This window comes from Phocoena phocoena, chromosome 9 (assembly GCF_963924675.1).
Source record: "Phocoena phocoena chromosome 9, mPhoPho1.1, whole genome shotgun sequence".
Taxonomy (NCBI): domain Eukaryota; kingdom Metazoa; phylum Chordata; class Mammalia; order Artiodactyla; family Phocoenidae; genus Phocoena; species Phocoena phocoena.
The window spans coordinates 103196177-103220446 of NC_089227.1; the positions used below are offsets into that span (position 1 = coordinate 103196177).

The 24270-nt window shown below is 49.9% G+C and overlaps 1 protein-coding gene across 1 annotated transcript in view; it reads right to left on the bottom strand.

Annotated features, from left to right (window-relative positions):
• Nucleotides 1–23908, bottom strand: part of PAXIP1 (PAX interacting protein 1) — a 72420-nt gene extending 48512 nt beyond the window's left edge. Inside the window, exons 1-6 of the mRNA XM_065883632.1 lie at nt 23828–23908; nt 21051–21185; nt 16618–16661; nt 14233–14296; nt 7312–7425; nt 4311–4925 (exon numbers count right to left, since the gene is read on the bottom strand). Of these exons, the coding sequence (XP_065739704.1) occupies nt 4311–4925; nt 7312–7425; nt 14233–14296; nt 16618–16661; nt 21051–21185; nt 23828–23908 (1053 nt within the window). The remainder of the gene's footprint in view (nt 1–4310; nt 4926–7311; nt 7426–14232; nt 14297–16617; nt 16662–21050; nt 21186–23827) is intronic.
• Between the last annotated feature and the right edge of the window lie 362 nt (nt 23909–24270).

The window sequence follows — 24270 nt, forward strand, 5'->3', positions numbered from 1 at the left end:
AAAAGTTTTCAACACGTTTGTAATCAACAGGATGACTAATTCTTCCCTACGCAAGTGTTAAAAAATACCCAGTAAAGTGGAGGGAGAAACGAACCCCACCACATACCCTGCCCAAGTATACAGAAGAGCATTTGGGACGCTGACTTTTCCATAAAAAAGCAGCAGGGGCTTCCCTGGTGGCGCAGTGGTTGAGGGTTCGCCTGCCAATACAGGACACGCGGGTCCGTGCCCCGGTCTGGGAGGATCCCACGTGCCGCGGAGCGGCTGGGCCCGTGAGCCATGGCCGCTGAGCCTGCGCGTCTGGAGCCTGTGCTCCGCAACGGGAGAGGCCGCAACAGTGAGAGGCCCGCGTACCGCAAGAAAAGAAAAAAAAAAAAAAAAAAAAAAAAAAAGGAGGCAGGAGAGGGGACGGACGGGACGGGACCCTGCCTGGATATCTGCAGATGGGCCACGAGCCCAAACAAAGGACACTGGTCTGGCACAGGGGTCATGGGTGGGAGGGAGTTACCATCACTTTACAGCCTGTGGTACCATTAAAATTTAAACTTTTGTACATATGTTACTCTTTCACCCCCAGAAGTAAAAGCCTAGGTAGATCCGATACAGCCTGCCTGTCTGCCATCACGAACAGGGCTGACCTGACTGCCGCTCCCCAGGCCAGGGGAGCTCCTGGTGGCGTCAGGTGGGCCGGCAGGAACGCCCGGGGCCAGGACTCAGCTGGAGGCCCCTTCCGTGGGTGACCATGTTCTGAAGGGGCTGGGGGAGGCCAGGACGCGACAGGAGGGCAACTCGGAGCAGACAGAGACACTGGTAAGAGGCCAGCCAGGCTGAGAGGTGGACAATGGCCCGGGAAGCCGTGCATGCACCTGGCCAGCCCGGCTGGGGAGCGGGCAGCCCGGCAGGCCAGGGGGTGTGAGGTGCCCCTTAGAACACCTTGCACACTCATCACATGGCTTGTTCAACCCTCTGATGTGCCTCTGGCCGAGAACCTATGTTAGTCCTGAAGGAGCAAAGAAAAAGACTCTTAACTGCCTGAGCACACAATTCGCCACACTGCCAACTACACTTTTTAGTGAACGTCAACTTTGAATTTTTCCCTCAGAGTTGCCACAGCCCTTACTTAAACTACTTAATACTGAGAGCCACGACATTTCTATAAGACAGCATGATACACACCACATGGCTCCTAACCACCAGGAATTTGCAATTTAAACAGGAGTTTGGGGCTTCCCTGGTGGCGCAGTGGTCGAGAGTCCGCCTGCCGATGCAGGGGACACGGGTTCGTGCCCCGGTCCGGGAAGATCCCACGTGCCGCGGAGCGGCTGGGCCCGTGAGCCATGGCCGCTGAGCCTGCGCGTCCGGAGCCTGTGCTCCGCAATGGGAGAGGCCACAACAGTGAGAGGCCCACATACCACCAAAAAACACAAAAAAAACACAAAAAAAACCCAGGAGTTTGATGGTTGCTATGTTTCCTCAACCCCCAAACCAAATCTTTTATTTCTAAAGTTTCAAAGGTTCATTTTCTTCCCATCTAGCAGCAAAGTGGCCCAGTGTCCTGACACTGCTTAAGAACCCTCGGACCTCTTCGCAAGCGTTCTCGTTAGTGATCAAAACCATTCCCTCGCTAGAACTGGTCCCACCTCTGCACGCGGCTGAGTAGATCAGGTCCGTCTTCTGCAGAGGTCCGACCAGCAGGACAACGCAAAGGCAGAGATACGCCCAGCCCCCCCCCCCCCCCCCCCCCCCGGTGTAGTCAGCATTTCCATTTCCAATGAGATGAGTTTACCTCTCCATCCAAATGGAGGGGACTTGGGATTTAAGTCAACATCCACTGTATTTGAAAAATGCGGAATCCAGTAGACATGCCCAGTCACTGACCAGCAGTGCTTTCTACCCCCCAGTGAACGGACAGCTCCGCACTTCCGTCCTGTTCCCGCTCCTCGTTCCTTAGCTGAGGATGGGGGAAGAGGCTTTGCACACCGGCTCCTCCATCCTCCCAGCGCCCACGTGGGTCTCCGCCTGCCAGCAGGGCAGGCCCCCTGAACAGCCCAGGTCGCCTCTCCAGACCGGCTGGCCCTCCAGCCTCCCCACGCCCCCAATTTCTGATCTCCCCTCCGCGCTCTGCCTCTGGCCTGGCGTCCGCATCCCGCCCGCCCCGCGTACTCCGGCTTCCGACCACCTCCTCGCTCTCCGCGAGGCCCCTGCGGAGCTGGGTGCTGACACGCGGGCCCAGGCGCCCACAGATGCGCCCACTCTTTCCTGGGCTCCACCTTCTCCCTGAGCCTTGGTGACACCATCAGGCGAGGCCTGGCCCTGCCATTCTCTGACCACCTCATCTCAGGGACCTCGCCCTTGTTCCCTCAGCCTCTCGCTGCCAATCCTCCTTCAGACTCAAACTCACCTCCAGGACCAGAGGGATTAACACAAAGCATGACGGGATGGAGTTCGGGAAGGCTGGGGTGTGGGAAGTGAGCACACAGATGGAGCCCCAGTCCACAGGGCGCAGCTGCTGCTCGGCCATGAAGGACAGGCACCGTTCAGACTTCAGATGCCAGCTCCGTTCTACGACACCATCCACTTCTCAAGACAGCCCGGAAACCCCATCGTCACAGAGAATCTCACGATTTGGGCAAACAAATCAAATTTAAATTATCTGGGCCAAACTAAACGTGTTGAGTGGAACGCGGCCCGTCAGTGACTGGTGCGTGACCTCACTCTCCGCCTTTATCACCAAAGCCACCGCACCCCCAAAACTGCTTTCCCTTCCGGGCTGCCAGGTACCCGTCGCCGTGGGGCTGCTCTCCGCGGCCCCCTCCCTGCCTGGGCCAGGCCCCACTGTGCTCACGCTGGCTGACGGCCCAAGCTGGGGTCGTCAACTTACACTGGCACCGAACCGGCTGCGCTAACGTCTTCCCAGAATCTCGTGTCGACTGTCGGAATCTTGTCCCCGAAGCCCCTGAGCCCCGTCTCTCCCCACACACCCTGCCCGCCTTTCTCGGGACGCCACCCCTCCGGCGTCTCGAGGACCAGGCACTATCAACTGGTCACTGCTGAAGCCGAGGGAGGGGAGGAAGAGTGCTTTTCCTTGCATCTTTAAGCAATAAAGACTCTTAAAAACCTCCCCCGCCATCAGACTCGACTGTGCTGCTGCGACTCGTAATAAGAAGTAGCTACTTGCCCACCCCGACGAGATCCCCCCAGTGGCTCCTTACATGGAAGACAAGACTCTACATGTCAATCTCCACCCACTCACCTAAGTTCAAGTCTCAATGACTTTCCTCCCTTAGAACAGGGGTCCCCAACACCCCCCACCCCACCCCACCCCCGGTCAGGAACCAGGCCGCACAGCAGGAGGTGAGTGGCGGGTGGGCGGCGAAGCTTCACCTGCCGCTGCCCACTGCCCGTCGTCGCCTGTGTCGCTGCCTGCACCATCCCTCCCCACTCCCGTCCACCCGCGGAAAAACCGGTCCCTGGTGCCAGAAAGGTTGGGGACCGCTGCCTTGGAACACAGCAAGGTCACGCCTACTGCGGGGTCTTCACAGCCGCTGTCCCTTCACCCACAACTCTGCCCTCAGTTCTGCCCAGGGCCGCCTGCAGTTGAGTCTCCGCTTAATTTAAGGGGCCTCCTCCCCCAGCGGCCCTCATAGTACACGACCCCTTATTACTGCCTTCCGAACACCTATGCTGACTGTCAGCCTGCTCCACCTGCAAGGAGGGCGGGGCCCGTCTGTCTCATTCACCATCTTGCCTCCGGGGCCCCAGATACGCAGACGGGCCCACACCACCCAGACGACTTCCTCTCCATCTTCGAGTGAAAAACGTTTACGACAACTTTCAAGGTCCATCCTGTACCAACAGGCTCCAATCACAAAACTGTAAATTAAAATTAAGGCTCCGTCAACGAGTGAATTAATTTACATTACGCTACTTGTCTACCGTGGAGTTCGGTATAAGCAAACAAGGAACAGCTGGCAGCCTGCAGGCTCCTCTTTGCTGCCACCGCTAATGAAACCGAGCAAGCGTGGAAGCCGTTTCCGGGGGCAGCGCCCGCCACTGGCGTCCTGGTGCCAACTCAGCAGTCAGGCCTCCAACTACGTGCCCGCCGTCACCCTCTCGTACATGGCATTTATGACACTGAAATACGTACACGTGTACGTATACACAGATAAAGACCGTGGGACGTGCTCTCAGACAAATAAATACTGCTTGTAAGTTACTTGTCCTGAAGAAGCAGAAGACAATAAAATAAATATTTGAAAAGGCTGTAAAATCCAGTATTTAAATCTTTGTTTTTTTAAAGAGTGACTTACGTGCGCTACGTTGGCCGGCCGGTTGATCTGCTGAATGTCAGCATTATTAGTGATATTTCGCAAGGTCCGCACAGCTGGACTCCAAGCGGCTATCATCTCTGACCTTTCGGAACTCTGGAGGCTTTGTCCTGAAGCCATTAAATTACCGCGGACCTCGGGGGGCAGGACGTTCCCTGGGACAGGCGGCACGTTGGCACACAAGTTAATTAACCCGGGCTCCTGGCCAGGAGGCAGCCTGCGCTTTGCTGCTGCTAATTGCGGGACCTCCGCGGGCGTCCAGTTTAAATTTCTCTCTTGTTTTTCAGGTGACGAATCTGAAGAATCGTCAAACATCAATTCCCCTTTGGATTTTTCAGCGTTCGACTTGGGTGAGAGCTGCTGGCCGCCCGAGGGGGAGCCGTCCTGAGAGCTGGCGGGGCTGGACCTCTCCTCTGCGCTGGCCTCCTCCGGGGACTCCGGTTCCTCGTTCTCCTCCTCCTCTTCCTCCTCATAAACGACGAGACGAGGATGGTAAAGGGCTTCGTCCTTCTTAGTCTTCTCAGATATGCAATCCAGGACCCAGTCGGGCGTCACGATTTTAATGCTTGCTCTCTTTAAAGCACATTCGTATTTCTCCTGCGGGCGAAGCACAAACACACACGGAAACAAAACCGCAAGTTTTATCAGATTTCCTAGAAGTACGCACTCGAAGCAAGAACTTTAGGAGTGGGACACAGCTCCTGTTGTTGCCACTTTACCCAGAGGAGAAGCTCACACCCCTTTTAGACAGAGAACACGCGACACAACGAACCATGTGTCAATGGTCTTAGGTCGGCCTCAGGTCTGCCGAATTAGCTTTTACAAAGGCAACTTCGGGTAATGCTACGCACAGCTAGGAATCCTACGAGAGACTCTCAGGAACGCTAGGCGGCCTGCCGTCCAATCTGGTTGTCACTGACTGCTGCTCTGTGCAAAGTGTCACTGAGGACGGGGCACCTTCAGGGCCACGGGCAGTCCTGGGAGCGTGGGGACGCTCCTCAGTCAGGTGGGCGAGTGTTTGGCTATCGAGCTCATTCTACCTAAGACACAAAGGCCGCAACAATTCTCTGACCTAGTGAGGCTTCTGACTTAGTTCTGGACGGAAGTTAAACATGCACAACAGGAATGCAACAGAAACCCAGCGCGAAGTCCCGTGGGCACAGGGCAGGGAGGCCTCGCTGGACGGCAGGGTCTGGCAGGGTCTGGTGGGGGAGCAGTGAGCTGGGGACACTGGGCAGGGGCGCTGACAGGCAGGCAGAGGGCGCTCCTGCGGCGTAGAGGGCGGAAAGAAAGGAAACGCCCGAGGGAAAGGGAGATGAACACATAATTGGGGCCCTACAGTAAATCCACTGCCTGCTGTTGGCAGGGGGCCGGGCTGGAGGATCCCAGGGTCTCTCCCCAGCCCCACCTTCACCCTTCAGCAGGGGGGAAGGATTTACACCCAGAAACCAGCTCCCTCCTCCAAAGACTAATCAACCTACTTTGGTTTTCTATTGATTGTTATGAGGTTCCTTCATTCTTCTCAATTTAAAACATTTTAAAAATTCAAGAATACAAAGGATAGTTTCATCATGCCATTTATATATTTTCTCCATTAATTTATCAAAAAATGCAAAAAAAAATTTGTTTTAAACATGCCATCTCTTTTTTGCGTGTAGTCAGCTGGTCTGTTTGACAAATCCACTCTATCCGTATGCTGCCTCAGTTTATAATCTGACTCTTCAGAAGTATTCACTCATAGTTCTAAAAGTTATAAAGACGTCATTCCCCTTAAACGAGCTACCTAAAATCAAACGACTTATTTTTAGCCATAAATGAATACTGATATAAAAAGAAACGCTACACTATTTAACCAAAGCATACTACTTATCTCTTAAATTGTTATGTAAAATATAATTTTTTACTCAAGTAGATTTTAAGACTCACCTCAAATTTTCAGTCTCCCCTTGGACTGTGCGGCTTACTAAGTTACAAGCAAACTCACGCGCTAACAGGTTATTTTCTTGTCGGGAAATGAACATGATGAACGGCACGCATTTATGGGCCACCTCTGCTCCAGACGCCCTAGAAAGGGACCCTCTTGGCAGGGGGGGCGTCAGCTTTCCACACCCCCCGCGCCCAGGCCCGGCCACACGCCTCCCACCCTTCCTGTGAGTCAGTGGCACTCGGGCGAAACATACACAGCGCTGACTCAGAATGAAGGCAACAAAAAAAGGAGCTAATGACTGACACGTGGAAACGTTAGCTAGTCCAAAGGCTTTCCCTACTATAAATAGACTTAATTCTCAAATTTATAAATAATTGTTCATGGAAGGAAAAAAGCTTGATTTCCACACAACGGTCGTTCTCAAACGACACGTGCCTCAGGCTCCCCGGGCTCCCCCTTCCCTGGCAGGTTCTGATTTACTAGGTCTGGGGCGGGCTGGACAGACTGCGGTTCTAACAAGTCCCGGGAGGCTGATGCTGGCGACCTGGGACCCCACCTGGGACCCCCAGAGCCCTACGGCCCTCCAGTGCTTAGAGAGAAGAGTCCCGTGCTTAAGGAGATAAACGCAGTTTTAAATATTCCAGATTATTAAGAAGGACAGTACACTGAGAACTTCACCGAATGCACGCTTATAATTATCCTCAGTACAAGCCTTTTACAAAAATTGTGAAGAGGACTAATATGTACTTTCACAAAAATGAACTGAAGTTTCAGTGGACGTGGAAGGAAACTCTTAGAGATTCAAAAAACTGTCCTATTTTCAACATGAAATCAACCCAAATTTCTTTGTCTTTAAAAGTCACATCTGGCTCAAAACAAAATTTATAATCCTCTCACATCCTTTGTGGAATGAAGCTGTGTATAAGTAATATAAATTAATGTTATCAGCTTTTGTAAAACGGAATCCAGTTAATTTAAACGAAGTTCAAAGAAGGTATCTGATTACTGGGAATACTTAAATGACATTCAAAAGGAGAACATACATGGGACACTTACCCCCTTTGGTTCTGGAACAACCAGGTGCGTGCACCTCTTGTCGAGAGTCAGCTGGCAGCCCCCGCCATGGAAGGTGAGCATAGCCCACAGGGCGCTTCTGTCCTCAGGGGACACCTGGCAGGAAGCAGAAGGCAGGCTTGCATCAGGAGGCCCCACCTCTGCTTACCTACTTGCTCACTTTATGATTAAAATACACTGTGACATCATAACAATTTTGCTTTATCTACTTTCTCCCTTACTGAATGAAATTAACCTAAGGGTATTAGTGGGAAAAACAGATGAGCTTCTAGCTGTTTGCTTGTTATAATAAAAACTTTTACTCCTATCATGAGTTTTATAATCGTCACTTTTTTCGCCTTGTCACCAAGTAAACTGAAAAATACTTATATCCACACTCCAGAGACTGAATGGAGGATTATTTCGATCTATAACAAAGATGATAGGAAAAAGAACTAGTACACCACTCCATCTTCCACCTGTGTCATTTTTTAAATGTTTACATACAATAGTATCAAAATCATATTTCAGGAACTCCTTAATAATCAATGGATAACAAATACTAACTATGAAATGGATAAAATAAAAGGTAAAAACACAGTGGTGCGTAAGGTCAGGGGAAAACGTAAGTGTCAAACACACAGAAAATAAGGCAAGCATAAAAGGAACAATTCTTATGCTTGCTGAGCGATGAAGTGGAGACTCCAGATGTAACGGCTCACGTGGTACAACAGGTTTCACTACAACAACCGACCAGCTACCATTTATTGCCTGCCTCCTATGTGCCAGGAACTGTGCCAAGGGCTCCGCGTCCACCCCTGGTCCCCGTGACCCGGTGGTGGGGTGCACTCACAGAAATGACAGCTAGTAACTGGAAACCCAGACCCGGCTCCAAGCTGTATTGTCCCACTGCTCTAGACTGCTTCTCTAAGGGCGGTTACTACCAAACGTAATTACTAAAAAATAAATTTTAGCGTCTCAAAGACAAAAGAAACATTTAAGAAAAATAAAGGTGTTAATCCTAAGATAATCCTCTAAGTCAACTTTTTTCTACATAACTTATTATAAACTGTGAATTATGGTTAAGACTTCTGAACTTTGTCTCAAGTTAATTTTTTTAAAGTGTTGACAAATAGCCTGTTTTTTCCTTGTTAACTGCCATTATTCAGCCGGCCAAAAATCTAACATTCTATAGCTACTCTCATCCATTTCACAAATATTCCTAGAAATTATTTTGCATTCCATACTACTCTGCGACTACTAACAAGAACACACTAATTTTATAAAATCACCTGAAAAATCATTATCTTCTCTCTCTTTAATTTAGTAAGTCAGTGTCACATTTCAGGATACTGGATCAGAAGATGTTATTTTTCTTAGAGACTTTCACAAAAACATTTACATCCTGCAGCCTTTGGAGGTGAGATTTAATTACACGGTAATACAGATTACTCTAATGAATCATTATATAATCTTTATTTAAAATGAAGGAAAACCCATAATCTAGATATGGCTTTATCACAAAGACTGGCCACCCATCAGTTAGGTATTATTTTTATTTCACTGACTGCAGTAACTCTAGTCCTGTACCCTGCTGGCCTGGATCCTGGCCCGGGTCTCGGCACAGGAAGTTGCTGTGGAAAGAACATCACATCGGGGAGAAGGGAGGCCTGGAATGGACACAGGGCCTCCAAACTCCAGCTAAGAGCAACTCGGAAAACCTCTGAGAACCAGATTCTTCATCGGCGTACGTTTGGGTTAAATGACTGAACGCGCGAACCAGCTCATTCAATGAATCTGTATCGGCATAATTAAGAATGCTCTTTCCACAGCAAAATGTTAATGATAGTTACCTAGTGGTGACAGGATTATGGGGACATTTTAATTTTAATTTTTATACTTTTCTGTATTTTCCAAATTTTCAAGAGCATTAATTTTATAACTGGGGAAAAGTGCTTTTCTTTTTTTAAAAAAGTTATCTTCCTAAACTACAAGTCTATGGTCTCAGCTAAGAAAGCCTGGATGTCTCCTCAACACCTTATGGCTGAGATCTGGAAGTTTCCAGGCGGTGTCTCGGGCTTTCCTGAGATGTGTGTGCCTCAGCCCTGGTCCTGCTCCCAGCTGCTGCCACACCTGCGCTCTGACCTGCAGCCCCTCACCTGAGCTGCTCTCCCTGCCTCCGTGCCCCGCCCCTAGCCTCGGCTCAGCGCCCACGGCCCCTGCACTCCCACAGCAAGCTGCCCCTTCTGAATGCGCACCTCTGTCCCGAGCAGAGGCCACACCTCCACCCGCATCCCTCTGGAGGAAGGGCTTCCCTCTGTGCCCCGGGGGCGCCCTCCTTCTCCAGGTCTCCCCGCCAGACACTCCTGGCTGCTGCCCCACAAGCTCTCCTCGTCCCGTCTTGCTTGCGAGCTACCATCCTACCGACTGGAGCCTTAGGTGAGAATCACGTCCTCCACTCTGGTACCTTCGTCAGGACCTAGTACAGTACCAGGCACATGGGTAGGCAGTCAAGAAATATCTGTGGATTGAGATACAGAATGGAAAGGCTTTGATCTCTTTAGTCCTCCAGATTTAAATGAGGACCCTGGCCAGGCTCTCCATCAGACTCGTGACCTGTCCCCGCGACCTACCCAGCACATTACAACAGAGGCCTCAGCCTGCATCAATACCGGCTCAGAAGAAGGCAGGTGATGTCTGTGCTTCCCAACTTCTGCTGGCACAAGCTCCCTTCCCTACCTCTCCCTGGAGAGCTCTGGAAGACTCCAACAAAGAGCTCCAGCTTGTATCAACACCCTGACGGGAAAAGACAGAAGGTCACTGAGAACCACCAAGCAAACAGTCCTTTCACAGCGCTGGAGCCCTGCCTGCCTGCCGTGTGCACGTGTGCGTGCGCAGGTGCTCCAGAGGTCTACTAGGTGCAGGATGACTGTCGTGATCGCCCCTCCTGGTACTGCTCCCACACCCTGCACCCGCTTCAGCTCCGCACATGTGACGTTCCCCTTCTGGACTGTGCCCTCACCCGAGGGGGGAACTGTACCCTCATTTATCCGCACCCCTGGGCGTTGTTCCTGTCACAAAGCATCCTCACGTATTTGGTGAACCGAAGTCCTTTCACTGCACACTGAACATACGTCTGTTAGTATGTCTCACAACTGAATTCACATTTTTTAGCAACCACAAAATACTAGTGTCCCCAGTGCACTTTTCTGAACCAGGGCTTCTTCGTATGAACTAGTATCAGGTAAAGCCTTCCCCAGTCTTAGCTGAATGATCTTTATTCAAATAAAGCAAAGCTTTCTTTTCACCATCACGAGTGGCGAACTGTGAGAATAAGTGCAGTAACTGACCCATAAAGATCATACCACCTCTGTTATTCCTAACGAATGTGCTTAAAAGGCTATAAAATTCCGCCAGAGCACTCGCTGTGTCCGCCTTGGTCCACTCCAGCCCCAGCCGCTCCCCACCCGGAGAAACACCTGCAGCCGGGCTGCTTCCCAGATGCCCGCATGCCCCCCGCTTCCTTCACGGGGTCCCCGTTCTCCTCCTCCACTGACCTCACCTGTAGCTCCTCAGCCCAGAACCCGAGGTCCACCTAGACCCCTAAGCCTGTGTGCCAGCCACAGAGCCCCGCGCTGCCGTCTTCCTGCTCCCGGGTCAACGAGCAGCATGGAGGGGCACCAACTGTCGCTCCGCACTGCTCCCTGGGGCCCTGCTCCGTCCCCGCAATAAAACCAACCACTACGTCTGACTTCATTCTCGGTCCCTAAGCATAACACCCCTCCTCCGGCACCACCTCTGTCTACTTCCAAGTCCCCTTTCTCCCCGGATCTCCCCATGACCCCACATGTTACGCAAGGCTCTATTCCTGACTACCTGCTCCCCTCTCTAGCCGCTCTGCAACGAAGCAGTAGCTCTCAGCCCCTCACGCTGCATCTCCCAGGCCCGACACTCGGACAGCGAGGGGCTTCAGTCCGACTTCATCATCTTCCCTCAGAAGCCAGAGTCCTCTGTTTCCCACGTCCGGCAATGTTCCTACTTTGGAAAAGGAAGTCATCTGCCTAGTGGCCTCCTGTGGAGCACCCACCACAGGCTCTGCACGCAGAGGCCCCCTGTGAGCACCGGCTCCTCCCTTTGCACAGCATCCCCCAAGTCACCAAGACCTTCCGATTCCCAGCCGTTCCTTAGATCCACGCCGTCGTCGTCTTCTACACGGTGCTAACCTGGGTCCAAATCCTCATCTCAAGTCTAAAGACTGTGACTGGCCCTCCTGTCCACATTCCCATCCTTACCCTGCCCTCTGTCCTGCTTAGAGCTCCCAGACCAGTTCCACCTACAAGACTGCAAGTGATTTTAATTGGCTTGCTTTTTTCCTGTGTTTTCCAAATGTTCTAATGCAAACGTCTGCATTTACAATCCAAGATTAAATATACAAGAAGAGTGAAACAGCGGCTACTTTATCGAGTTTCCTGTATTCTCTGCCCGCCTGCCTGCGCGCTTGTTCTCCTCCTCTCCTCCCAGCCACACGGCCTGTTCTGAGGCCGGTCCCCTCGCACGAGCCTCTGTGCCCCCATCCGGCTCCGCGCCAGTTCTGCCCGTCGTTTCAGGCCCCTCACATCTTGCCGCCTCCACCAAGGCTTTCCTGATCCCAGTCTACACCAGCGCCGCCTTCTCTAAACTCACACCCCAACACCCGTGCCCCTGATTTAGCACATCCTGCACGTGTGCCACGCGCACTAAAACCGCAGATGTTAAATGTACTGCATCATAACCTATTACACGTGCCAGGGCCTTTGTGAAATGTAATCTCGGTTCTATTTCTCTCCAAGACTACGAGGTTCTCCAGTGCTAAACTCACAGTTAGCATTTCAACATGTCTAACCCCTAACTTTAAACCCTGTTTTAAACTCACACGCTCTCGATGTTCTTTTATATTTCCCAAGTCAGGTCCGCTAAGTACCACGTCACTATGACCTTGATCCCAGAGAATACCCACAGGACTCCCTGCCCCGGCTTCCTCCTCGCTCTCTGGATAGCGGGCTCTGAATCACGAGCCCAGAAATCCAATCCACACAAATATACTTAAACGCAAAATTTACATTTTACCCACAGTACATTGCGTTTATGCATAAGGAGTAATAAAATATTTTCATTTAAAAAACTTTTCTGATATTTATTATACATTTGGAACATACAGAGGAGTATAAACAATAAAAATTACGTGTAACCACAGTACCCATCATGAGAAGATCTTCATTTTAGCCAACTTTAAAGATCACCAACATGTAAATATACATTTATAGCAAAGGTGTGAAAAATGCTGAAAAATACAAATACCAACAAAATTCTGGTTCTTAAGGGGAAAAAAAGCCAACTTTTCAAGGATCTCTACTAAATCCATGTAGCAAAAACAGAGGATTTTATAATTTTAAAGAACTTTCAGAATTTACGAGACATAAAAACACAATGACAAAATTAATTTTACTTATTGCTTGGACAGAGAAGGGATCGTGGTGATACCGTTTGAATGAAAGGCTGCGTCTGGCCGACAATCTAACAGTATTAAGCTAGTATTACCTGGTCCCATAATCCTCTACTACAAAGGTGTACGAAAAAGGCAAGATCATAATCAAACTCCTTTTCGTCTCACCTAACATCCTTGATACATCCCTTTCTCAAAGGCTTCCACAGGGATGGAAGACTAAACGCCACCTCAAAACTATCACCTTAAGAACTACAGACCGGGATGAGGCTACTGAGGTCAGAGGAAATGGGAGCCCTTTAAACTGTGCTGCTTCCTGCCCAACGGCTACTAATTGTTCCACGTAACCTAAAAAGGGAGTTTAAACAACACCAACTTGATTGTTCATCATAACTGCTTACTGTTTGAGGGTTTTTTACCTAGGGGGTTGAGAGGACAGAATACCATAAAACAATATTAAACATTCACTTCTCACACTACCCAGAATTCATTGCCGTTAACATTTTGGTCCCTCTTACAGGTATCTCCTATATATCTGGTTGATGTAATACTGTACATAACTATGTTATATCCTGCTTCTTCCCCAGTTAAGACATTCCCCATGTCTTTACATATATTCATAAAACAAAATTCACAACTGGCTACATAGCTAGATTAGTATGTAAGTGTACAGAACAGGTTTCTTAAACATTTCCAAATCGTGGCTCATCTGTTTCCAAATTTACCCTCTTATAAATAAAGCTGCGCTGAACACCTTTATGCATCAATCTGCCCTCATTTCTATCAATTTGGGATGAACTTCTAAACGTAAGAGAACTGCAGGGGAAGCAGAAAGACTCTTTTATGGCTCTGACCTGGCTCAACTTTTCTAGAAAACCGCTGCACTGGAGTGCACTCCTGCCGGGAGAGGGGAAGCTTGTCTGCAGCTCCACCAGCACCGAACATACTGTTACAAATCTGATAAGCAGAAAATCTTATCTCAGCGCTATTAAGAAGTTCACGTCTTTGTTTATAAAGTGTATCGAATGTTTTATTATACTTATTTGTAATTCCTCTTTATAAAGTTGTAAATTCATTTTTCTGCCTTGTTTACTGAGGGCTTGTTTTTTTCTTTTATTGATCTGCATGAGCCCCTTATTTATTAAGAAAATTCTCTGCCTTTATTTCTGAGAGAATTTTCCTTGTCATCTTTCAGTTTCATTTTTACTATGTTTTCATATTCAAGTTTTAAATCTTTGTAATCCTTTAGAAAGACCACTTTCACCCACTAAAGCTCTGAATCTTAAGTATGAATATTTAAATCATTTTAAGTGTGTCATAAGGTCATACTGAAAATGCAGTTTAGTAAATAACACTGGTTTACAAACACGTCATAAATCCAATCATATAAAAACTCAGAACTGTTATGTGTAACTAACACAGACTAATTGTACTATGCTTACCTGAGAGAGGCAGGCAGTGATTCCAAAGAAAATCTGACATGACTCTGGAGAAAAGCCATTTACTCTGTTTTACAGTTATTAAGATTCCAATGAGATGAGATGAGTGCAAGCTCTGTTTCACTAAGAGACATTTCCTATTGGCCCGTTTGGACATTGCCCACCCTCTGCTTCCCATTCAATCCATTTAGGAAAGAGACAGACTTAAGTTGACCAAAGAAGAGTGCAGGGCAGACTGGAAGAAAGAGAAGTTGACAGCACAGAAAGAACGGAGAGGTTTTCCGTAAAGTGCATTTTCAAATCCAATCTCTCCACTTATACCACCAATAAAATGGGCATAACATACTCATGGAAAAAACATCTAACTATATACACATATATAAACACACACATACCTACACATGTACACAACCACAGATGGCATAGTGATTATTTTAAAAGCAAACTGAAGGTCTTAAGTTTACTTTAACATGATTACTTCTGTCACACAGCAGAGTCTTTCATAAAAGAACTTGACTTCTAGTTTTATTACCATCACGAACTCTCTGAATTTGGGCAAGACAACCCTGAGCTTCAGTTTTCCCTTTGTTAAAACAAAAGTTAGTATATGTAACTCCCAAGATTCTCCCCAATTCTAAAGCTCTGACTTTCAAATTCATTCAACACTGCTTACAGAGTGCAGACACTGGGCACAGGGCTCTCCATAAGCAGACATGACCTCTAGGTGCCTGTACTTTATGGTCCATTCAAAGCAAACATGACTTTTTTAAGAATCTGGAGTGTCTAGAATTCAAATGGGTTAAAGTATTACTTCTCTTTCCCTACAGGAGAAAAGTACACCTCCTGAGATAGGTGAATTAAGAAAAAAGATCAGACTGAAAATTTTCTTGCAGTTTGGAAGTCTCCGACCCAGGTCCGAGAACACCGTACAGGGATTCGGGCCTGCCTGGCTGCCCTGAGCTCCTCAGACCCCAACATCACGCCTTCAGCCCCATCATCCAAGCTCTGTCTCCATCCTCCTACCTTAGTTCAGGGACTGTCTACTTCCAAAGACCTGGGGAAACGTGAACAGAGGCTGAGTGTGCTGCCTAACCGAGTCTCAGGAGTTCTTTCTGCTCCTTTAACCTTCCTTGGGAAAACAGGCAGTAAGTGCTCAAACAAAGTGACAACTTCTCAGGAAATCCTTGCGTAGCAAATGCACGATCCAGGCCAGGAAAAACTAGCCTCTTATCCTCAAAAACACCCTTTCCACTCCCAGTCTTCTTTCACCTGTGCTTGTAAAGAAAACAAACAAACTCAAACTCCTAAAAAACCAAGGCCAAAAACAAACCAGGAACCCATTTCCGTTAACCCTGCAGACTGTGGAAGAGAAATCTCACAATGTTGGAGCTGGAGCTGCTAACAGTTGTGCACGTCCTCTAAGAACTGCTTGGAAGGAGGTATTTTCTCTGTTCATCTGAGGTCTCCTATACATATTTGATACACGAAGCTTCCCTCCACCCGCATCGATTCAGTAGTAGATGCCTGGCAGAGCCGCACAGCACGGTAAACAACATCACCTCTGCCCGGGTCTAACACTAGGACATCATGACCGCACAGTATCAGGTACCTTAACAGAAGTGACCTCCAAAATCAGATTATGCCTGGAATGACCCTGCAGGGAAGCTTCCCACTTCCAGGGTGAAAACAGGGACTCTGAGGCCTAGAGCACAGGACAGCAGGCTGCAGAGGGCTCACTCCTACTTCCAGCGCAGAGTGTGTCAGTGTGTGTGTGGGCTGGGTAGTTCCAGGGCCACACTCAGGAAACGCTGAATGAACCAACACGTAGTGCGGGGCAGCTCCTTGGGGGCAGGAAGGAGGCCCTGTCGACCCTTCTGTTTTCAGAACCAGGCCCACAGCAGGTGATCAACATGGGTCCTGAATTAATAAACCTATGTAATTAAAAAGAATAATGGTGCATGATATAAAACTAAAAATGTCCTGATGTTCTCTTCTCCAATTTATTCTTCAAACAATTCATGATTTGGTTCACACAGACTTAGAATTTTAGAAATAGTCCATCTAACTAGACACCACAAAAACCATCTATTTCAAAGATAACAGAACTGAGGTCCAGACCAGCCGAGATCCTAAAGCCAAGTCGCAGAAGAACTAGAACTTGAGCCTTGGGTCCCAGCCTAGAGCTGCTTCCGCACAGCTGGTCGCCCCACCCCGCCCCGGCCCCCCAGGGGTAATGACAAGGATCAGGTACATATACCTGGATACAGGATGGAAAGAGCAGGGATAGAGTGAACACAACACCACCTCCCCTAACTAATGAGCCAGCTCAGTAAGCGAAGACCACTTCAGTCCTAAACCCATCCCGCCCCACTTCCCCACAAAGGATACGGCAGAAGAGCTCCACACTGAACGGACAGAATCACCCAAGAAGGCTGAAAAAGAAAACATTAACGCAAGTCAAAGCACAGTTCCAGTTCATACTCAACATGTCGTCACGTTACTAGTGAAGCTCCTAGAAAAGTAAAGGCTCTGTTACAACCGATTACACAGCATCCAGATTACAGGCACGAGTATTCACGTAGCAGAAACATCAGAGTGGAACGTTAGTTATTAGTGCCCAAGGTGAAAAGCCCAACTATAGAATGAAACACTACCAGATCTTAAAAAATTATTACGTATAGAAATTTATTTATTTATTTTTGGCCGCACTGGGTCTTCGTTGCTGTGCGCGGGCTTTCTCTAGTTGCAGCGAGCGGGGGCTACTCTTCGCTGCGGTGCACGGGTTTCTCATTGCGGTGGGTGGCTTCTCTCGTTGCAGAGCGCGGGCTTCAGTAGTGGCAGCACGTGGGCTTCAGTAGTTGTGGCTCGCGGGCTCTAGAGCACAGGCTCAGCAGTTGTGGCGCACAGGTTTAGTTGCTCCGCGGCATGTGGGATCTTCCCAGACCACGGCTCAAACCCGTGTCCCTTGCATTGGCAGGAGGATTTTTAACCACTGCGCCACCAGGGAAGTCCCTGGAAATTTAAATTCTAGGTTTACACACTTTCTACTGCTTAAGCCTCTAGGCCGGCTAGAAACTGTCCTCACAACTGGGGGGATGGGGAACTGACAGCCCTCCCTACCCCCATCTGAGGTACAGACAGCCCCGCTACGTTTCCTTCTGGAGTTCTGAATCCAGTCAGGTATGAATTCGTGAGTTTTTTTCAGTGAATCCAAGTAGATACAATGTTTGTAAATCACAGAAAGAATTTCTAACTGTCTGGTAATCTTTTTATGAACTGCAAAACTCAGATTAATTATAAAACCTTAGACTAATTACTACCTTTTTGGTAATTTACATTTTTGAAAAATTACCTCATTATTTCTACATTTAATTTTGAAAATTACATTAATCATTATCCTGATAGCTCTGCTTCACAGGATTACTATGTAAAAATACAGTAATAACCCATTTAGCCAGCTGACTTCCAGAAGCTTCAGCCACCTGAAACATAAATACACACCCATTTCTCATGCATCGTATACACCTTGAAAGAACTTTAGAAATCAAAGTACCCCCTCCTCATTTTTCAGGTAACATCAACAATTTCTCAGCATAAGTTTATAAGTAAGTGTAACATCTGTGAAAAAGCATAGAAATATTACACATTTTATAAAATAAAGACTGGCTCTACTTGGGTTAATCACTTCATGTTGATTTGATAATTCTGCCAAGTGTGTAACTAATTTGGCGGATGAAGCCACCAAGCTGGAAGGGAATGTGTAACATCTCCACGTGCAGTGTCTCCAGCGGCTGTTCGCTTCTTGCAGTCCTGGGGAGACTCCAGCTGGACGGGAGGGAACTGGCCACCACTCCTCCTGCATTCAGGACACCCTCGTGTGGGCCGAGCCTTATTCCCAGCAGTGACACCAGAGCCCTCTGCTGTTCCCCGGCGGCGTGGGAGCACGAGGGAGGCTTGCCTGAAACCAGTTTTCCCGGCCACCCCTTTGTCTCATGTCAGCAGGATTCTCAGAGCCTAGGTCAACGCACTGCAATACGACTCGGATGCTGTGGGTACGGCTCCTCCCGTGTCCAGTGGAAGGGAAGCGCCCACGACCGGAAGAGCTCACACTCCGGACAGGACAGGCAGCCCTTATGACTCTGCATGCAGCATTCACCCTGGAAAGCTGCCCCTGGGGGCTGGGGAGCAGCGAGTACGCGCGTCCCGGTTACAGACTGCAGGGCTGGCAGCAGTAAAGCAGAACAGACTCCCTGCGGCCCTCACCCAGGTAAGTCTAGATAAGATAACGCAGCAAAGGAGGAGGACACGCTAATGATAATAAAGCAGAAACGGAGAACGAGAAAAGCACAGTAATAAGGAGCTATTATCCCAAAGGCAGATAATAATATATCAAAATAAATTCACTGCTGAAAGTCAGCATAATTAAGAGGCCCCAAGGCCACTGAGGAAAATATTTCCATTAAAAAAGATTATTTTAAAAATCTTGGTGCCTAAAGAAGCAAGTTTTAAACATCCATAAAATTCAAATATGAGAAAGATAAGCTGTCCCTGGGCAAAAGGAAGCCTAAGTTTTTAAAGTATTTGTCAAATGTAACATGAAGGTAAAGGCCAAGGGATATGCACTTAGAGAACCAGGCCTCCGCCTTCAGCTGGACACAGACCACACTACTAACGGCAGCCCCCAGTAGGAAACTTACTAGGTTCAGACAAGAACTCGAGGGTCTACCAGCACTATCTGGAATGAGTGCAAACTGCTGGATGGGTTCTGGAAAATTCTACCATCCTGTAATGCAACACTGCAGTCGCTGGACAGTATAGGTGCTGCCACAAAATTAAAAGCAGGCTGGAATGCTGAAAGAGATCAAAGAGTAGGATGCCTGGGAGTCGTTTTAAAATACTACAGCCAAAGGGAGTAGGATGGGGATACCTCAGCTAGACTGGGAGAATGGTGACCACGGCGGGAGCTGGGTGATGGCTGCTTGTATGCAGCCGTATTACAGACGGACCTTCCTGGGAACACAACTCCAGTGTAAAATGAAGGAGACAGCGCTGTTTAGCCCAGAACTGTAACAAGGATGGGTCACCGTTTTGCACCGTCACCTCACAACCGGCACCTGCGTCTGCAGGACAGAGGACCAGGTCCACGGTGATTCTACACCCCATCCTCCAGGGTATTTACACAATGAAATGCAAACTTTCTGTTATCTGTTTTCCTGTTTTTTTACATTTCAGTTTGGGCAATTTATAAATAAATACAAATATATATTCAAGTTATATGATGTTACTGTACCTAAGAATTTCATTTCAGCATAATAGAGGGGGTATTACAAAGTATTTGCTACAAAAAGGGGCTTGAGGGGTCGCTGGACTTAAGAAGCACTGCAGTAAGTGGTCTGCGGAAGCTGACTGGGCGCCCCAAACGTGTTAACAAGGCTGCCCTTTCAAGGTGCACTAGGAAATCCACACAACATGTGAAGTCACTTTGATAACAGGCTCCAGGCTACTGTCTGAGGAGAAAAAAGTTTGCAGACAGGGGAAGGGATGAGATACAGTCCCTCAAGCCAAGAAAGAGTGGAAGCAAACCACAGGCCGAAACAGGGCCCCAGGGAACCGGTGCCGGGGTCCACAGCCTAGTGTCTGTGGCAGGTCCATCCCTCCTACGAGGCGGCTGCCAGGTGAAGCCGGCAGGAACCTGCTGTCAGGCTTCAAAAAGGCTCGGGCGGAGTGAGCCGCTGGCCAGGCGGAAGCAAGCATCCAGCCAGAAACACGACCACCATCCTCACCGTCGCAAGTTACCAGTCATTCCGACTTACACAGCACCCTCTTGAGAACCTTCTTGTGAGACAGATCTGCTTTCAGGCTTAGGTTCCAAAATCAGGCTTCTAAGCCTGCAGGGCAGCGTTTCAGACCCTGGACGCTGGTGGCATTCAGGCCTCGCAGCGGCCAGCCGGCAACCCCGCTGCCCAGCTGGACTCAGCAGCACTCTCTCCTAATTCCTACCTCTCTCATTATTAAGCCACAGTAACTGTCATGTTGATTTTTTTTTAAGATAACACATGTAACAGCATGGAAAAGAAAAAAAAGGGTAGTGGAACAGAACCATTTTAAAACAAATATACACTATAAATGACGAGAAAAAACGGAAGGATCGAAATTATAAGCTTAAATTTTAAAAACCCACATTTAACAGCAGTCAGTTCAACCAGCAGCCACAACAGAGCAGCACAGTACACAGATCAACAAAACTGAACAATTCACCCACCAGCTGAGACTCTACTTTCTAGGATAAACTACCCACAGGTCAAGCTGGATAGTGGAACAGAGCCACCAGAGGGACAGTGGGACAAGTGGTCACTGTGACCCTTGTCAGAGAGCAGAGCCATAGCCCAGAGAGGGCAGGGCTCCCCTAGACTTGTCTGCCTGGAAATCAGGACCCCTGGCCACTGGGGATGGAAGGGAGCCCTGTTCCAGGAGTTCCTCTTGGAATCAATAAACTTTCTTAGCAGAATTCACCAACGTCATCTGCTTCAAGACAGCACGTCCACTGCCTTCAACACGTTTCCTTGGCTTAGACAACTTCCAGACGGTGACAAAATGGGGCCACCCGCAGCAGGTGCGTAAGCTGTAACGTGCAGAAACCTTGCTGAAGCCTGATTTCACGTAAAGGGCCTTCTGCTGGATGGTTCCTCAGATGCCAAGAGCATCTCCCACCCAGAGCCGCACCTCAGCAAAGAGTGTGAGAAGAGCTGCACTGAAACTCCAACGTACTGCTTTCAAGGTACCTGATGAAGCGCACAGAATTCATTAAATTTACTACCAACCTTGACTACAGGCAAATCAAAGACTTCCCGAGCTTCTCCCACCTCCGGGTTGTCCCCGTCTTCTGAAATGATGTGTGAGGCGAGCGCATTGTACGACACTTCCTTAGCTTTCCCAGCTTTTAGAAGCTGAATGACCTTTAAAAAACCACACAAATTAAAATGGAAAATGCTGTATTTCATTCTCAATTTATACAAATTGTTACCGTGAGAATTCTAATAAACGCACACCACGCTCTCCACATAGGGCTAATAACCTTGCACTAAGTCATGTGCAATGAAACATATGGGGACAACAAAAAGCAGCAAATCTTGATTCACTGACAGGTAAGCACGGAGGCTCCTGTGACCCAGGTACTACACAGGGTCCGTCTTGAACACGGGACCGACAGACAAGGTGAGCACAGCACCGTAAGTGCTGAGACTGGGCTAGCACGCGACACACCATGTCTCAAACATAAAGGCTTGGGGACAGGTAGTTTCTGATAAACGGAAACGTTTCTGGAAGAAGAGCTATAGGAGCCGAATCCTTATGAACTTAAAGGCGTCAGCAAGGCAAAAACACGTGCATCGTGTGGAGAGAGCAGCGTTCAACACGCTGGACGGCTGAACGTGGATTAGACCGTCAACTGTGCTTCATAGATGCTGTGCAGAAACCTTTGTATTTTATCCTGAAATAAAATACAGAATGTCTCCTGGAGAGACACTGAGGGCCGGTCAGTAGGGACGAGGCATGATCAGACTTCACAGAAAGACTGCCGTCAGCGTAAGAAGAATGCACTTACACTGCAGGACTGGAGCCATGACACCTGTTAAGAAACAACCGCAATAATTCAGGCGAAAGAGGCAGGTGACTTAACTGGAAAAAGGTCATCAGGGACAAGAAGATGATGTGAGAGAAGGAGCAAGACCCGGTGACCGAAAGGGGCACGTGGAAGAGAAACTGGGGAACGACAGCACACCGCTCCCGAGGACCACGTCCAAGAGCGGGTGCGGGGGGAAGACAAAGGTCTCAGTTCAGGGCATGGCCTTCTTTGGTGCCACTCTAAGAACGAGGAAGACACCCAGCGCATCGAGGATGAGACCTGGGTCCCGCCTGAGTGGAGCCCTCAGTCCACTACAGAGACAGGGCAAAGCTTTGGGAGTGAATGAGACGCCGCAGCGGGAAGGGAGGAGAGGCCACGGCCAGCAGTGGAGGCTGCGGCGAGGGTGGAGGCCAGGAGCACGCTTCACGCTCAGAGCAGCCGAGTGCACCCCACACGTGGACGTGAACTAGATGTTCATCCAACGCACGTGAACTCTCTGAACCCACGTTTATGAGATTATCCTGACTCTAAACTTTTTAGACAATATACCGTTTCAGATCGAAGTGGTTTGCAAGGAATTTTTAAGCCCTTAAACCTGATTCACAGTTGAGCAAACATGGTTCCAGCGCAGCCTGCTCCAGGTTTTAAGTAACACATGGCTCAGGTCACTCTTAAGAGCCAAAGTCCTAAAATGAAATAGGCGGTGGGATGAGAGAGGAGAAGAACAGTGGACAGTGAAGAAAGGGAAACCCTGGAAGGGAGAAGCCGCACCTTACAGGCACTTCCGCCCTCTGAGCTCAGCTCCTGTTTACCTTTAAATTCAAAGCCTCTTTACCTTAGAGTTACAGTGGAGAAAGGACCCACCTGGGTGGTGATCCAAGGGAGTTTAGTTACTAAGATACCAACAGGCAAGCCTCTGGAAGGCCAAGGCCCATCAGCCTTCCACAGATCCTTTTAGGCCACCCAAGTTTTACTTGTTAAGTATCGGTCTCCACTCAGGAGGCCCAGACCGCAGGTCTCCAAGCTTAGCACTCAGGGCCAATGAGGCACCCAGGTGATAAAACTGTAAAGATAAACTTTAGGAAAAAGAACAGTGTTAAGAATCCCCTTTAGACTCAGCTGCGGTTAATTCCCACAATGGAAAAGCAACATTCTAACGTTCAAACACAAACACGTGTTCTACTTAGGAAAAGCCACGATATCTTTTGGCATGAGCTCAAACGACAAAAAAAGTCAAATGTTTAGTGTGACGGCGTTACCAGGGTATTTTTCCATTACTGTGTAATTCACCCAATTAGGGAAATCACGGAACACGCATCCGCTGGTGGTAAACTGAGGGTTCACTGCCGCACACGAGATGACCGAGCCGCAGACCTGCGACCTGGGGTGGCCGCCACACCAGAGCGACTAGCCGTCTGCTCAGCAGTCCGGGACCCACGTCCCTACCAGCTCCACCGGCCGAAGCTCCCGCCACGCTCGGACCCACCGTCTGGGCGTCCGGGGAGCCCAGACCGCCGAGGCTGCCGCGGGAAGGGCGGCCCAGAAAGGAGCGGAGTGGGAAGCGGGCGAGGCGGCCACGAGACAGCACCCCGGTCCCCCACCGCGCGGGGACGGGGACAATCGGCGCAGGGCTCCAGGGCAGACCCACCTCCCAATGCCCTCCTCCCCCAGTCCGGACACAACCCCTTCCTGCCGCGGATGCCTCAGGCCCCCAGGTCCCCTCCCCTTGTTACAGGGGTCAGCACCCCTCCCAAGTTTCCTCCCTCCCCGACCGCGGGGCCCACAGACCAGCTCCCTCTCCCCTCCCTCCCCTCCGGCCCCGCTACCGGCCTGCTCGGCGCCAGGCGGCCCAGCCTCCGCGCAGCCACGCCGGCGGGCAACCGGCGGCGGGACCCCGACGTTGTGCGCCCTGGCGCGCGGCCGGAGCGAGGACGGGCCGGGGACGCGGGGGTCGGGACGGGGGCGACGCGGTACCTGTGGGTCGATGTCGCCCACCGCGTAGTACTTGACCTCCCTGAACATCTCCTCGGGAACTTTGGGCGCCTGGTCCGACATGGTCGCGGCGGCCCGAAGGCTCCGCGGCGGCTCCCGCCCCGCCAGGCCCGCCCGCGGGGCTCGCTCCCGAACGGCGCGGCCCGCGCGGCCCCGGACCGGTCCTGCGAGTCGGGCCCGCTCCCCCGCCCTCGGCGCCCCCGCCCGCGCCGGGCCGCCCAAGCGCGGGAGCCGCGCGAGCCCTGCGGGCCGCACCATCCCGCCCGCCGCCGAGGGGGAGCCGACGGACGGGCGGTCGGCCGGCACCGCCCAGCGCCTCTGCTGCAGCCCGCGGCCCCGCGGACATTGGCACCGAGCAGCCCGCTCCAGAGACGGGGGGCCGTGGCCGCCGCCGCCGCCCCCTCAGGAGGAAGCCCGGGGGTCGA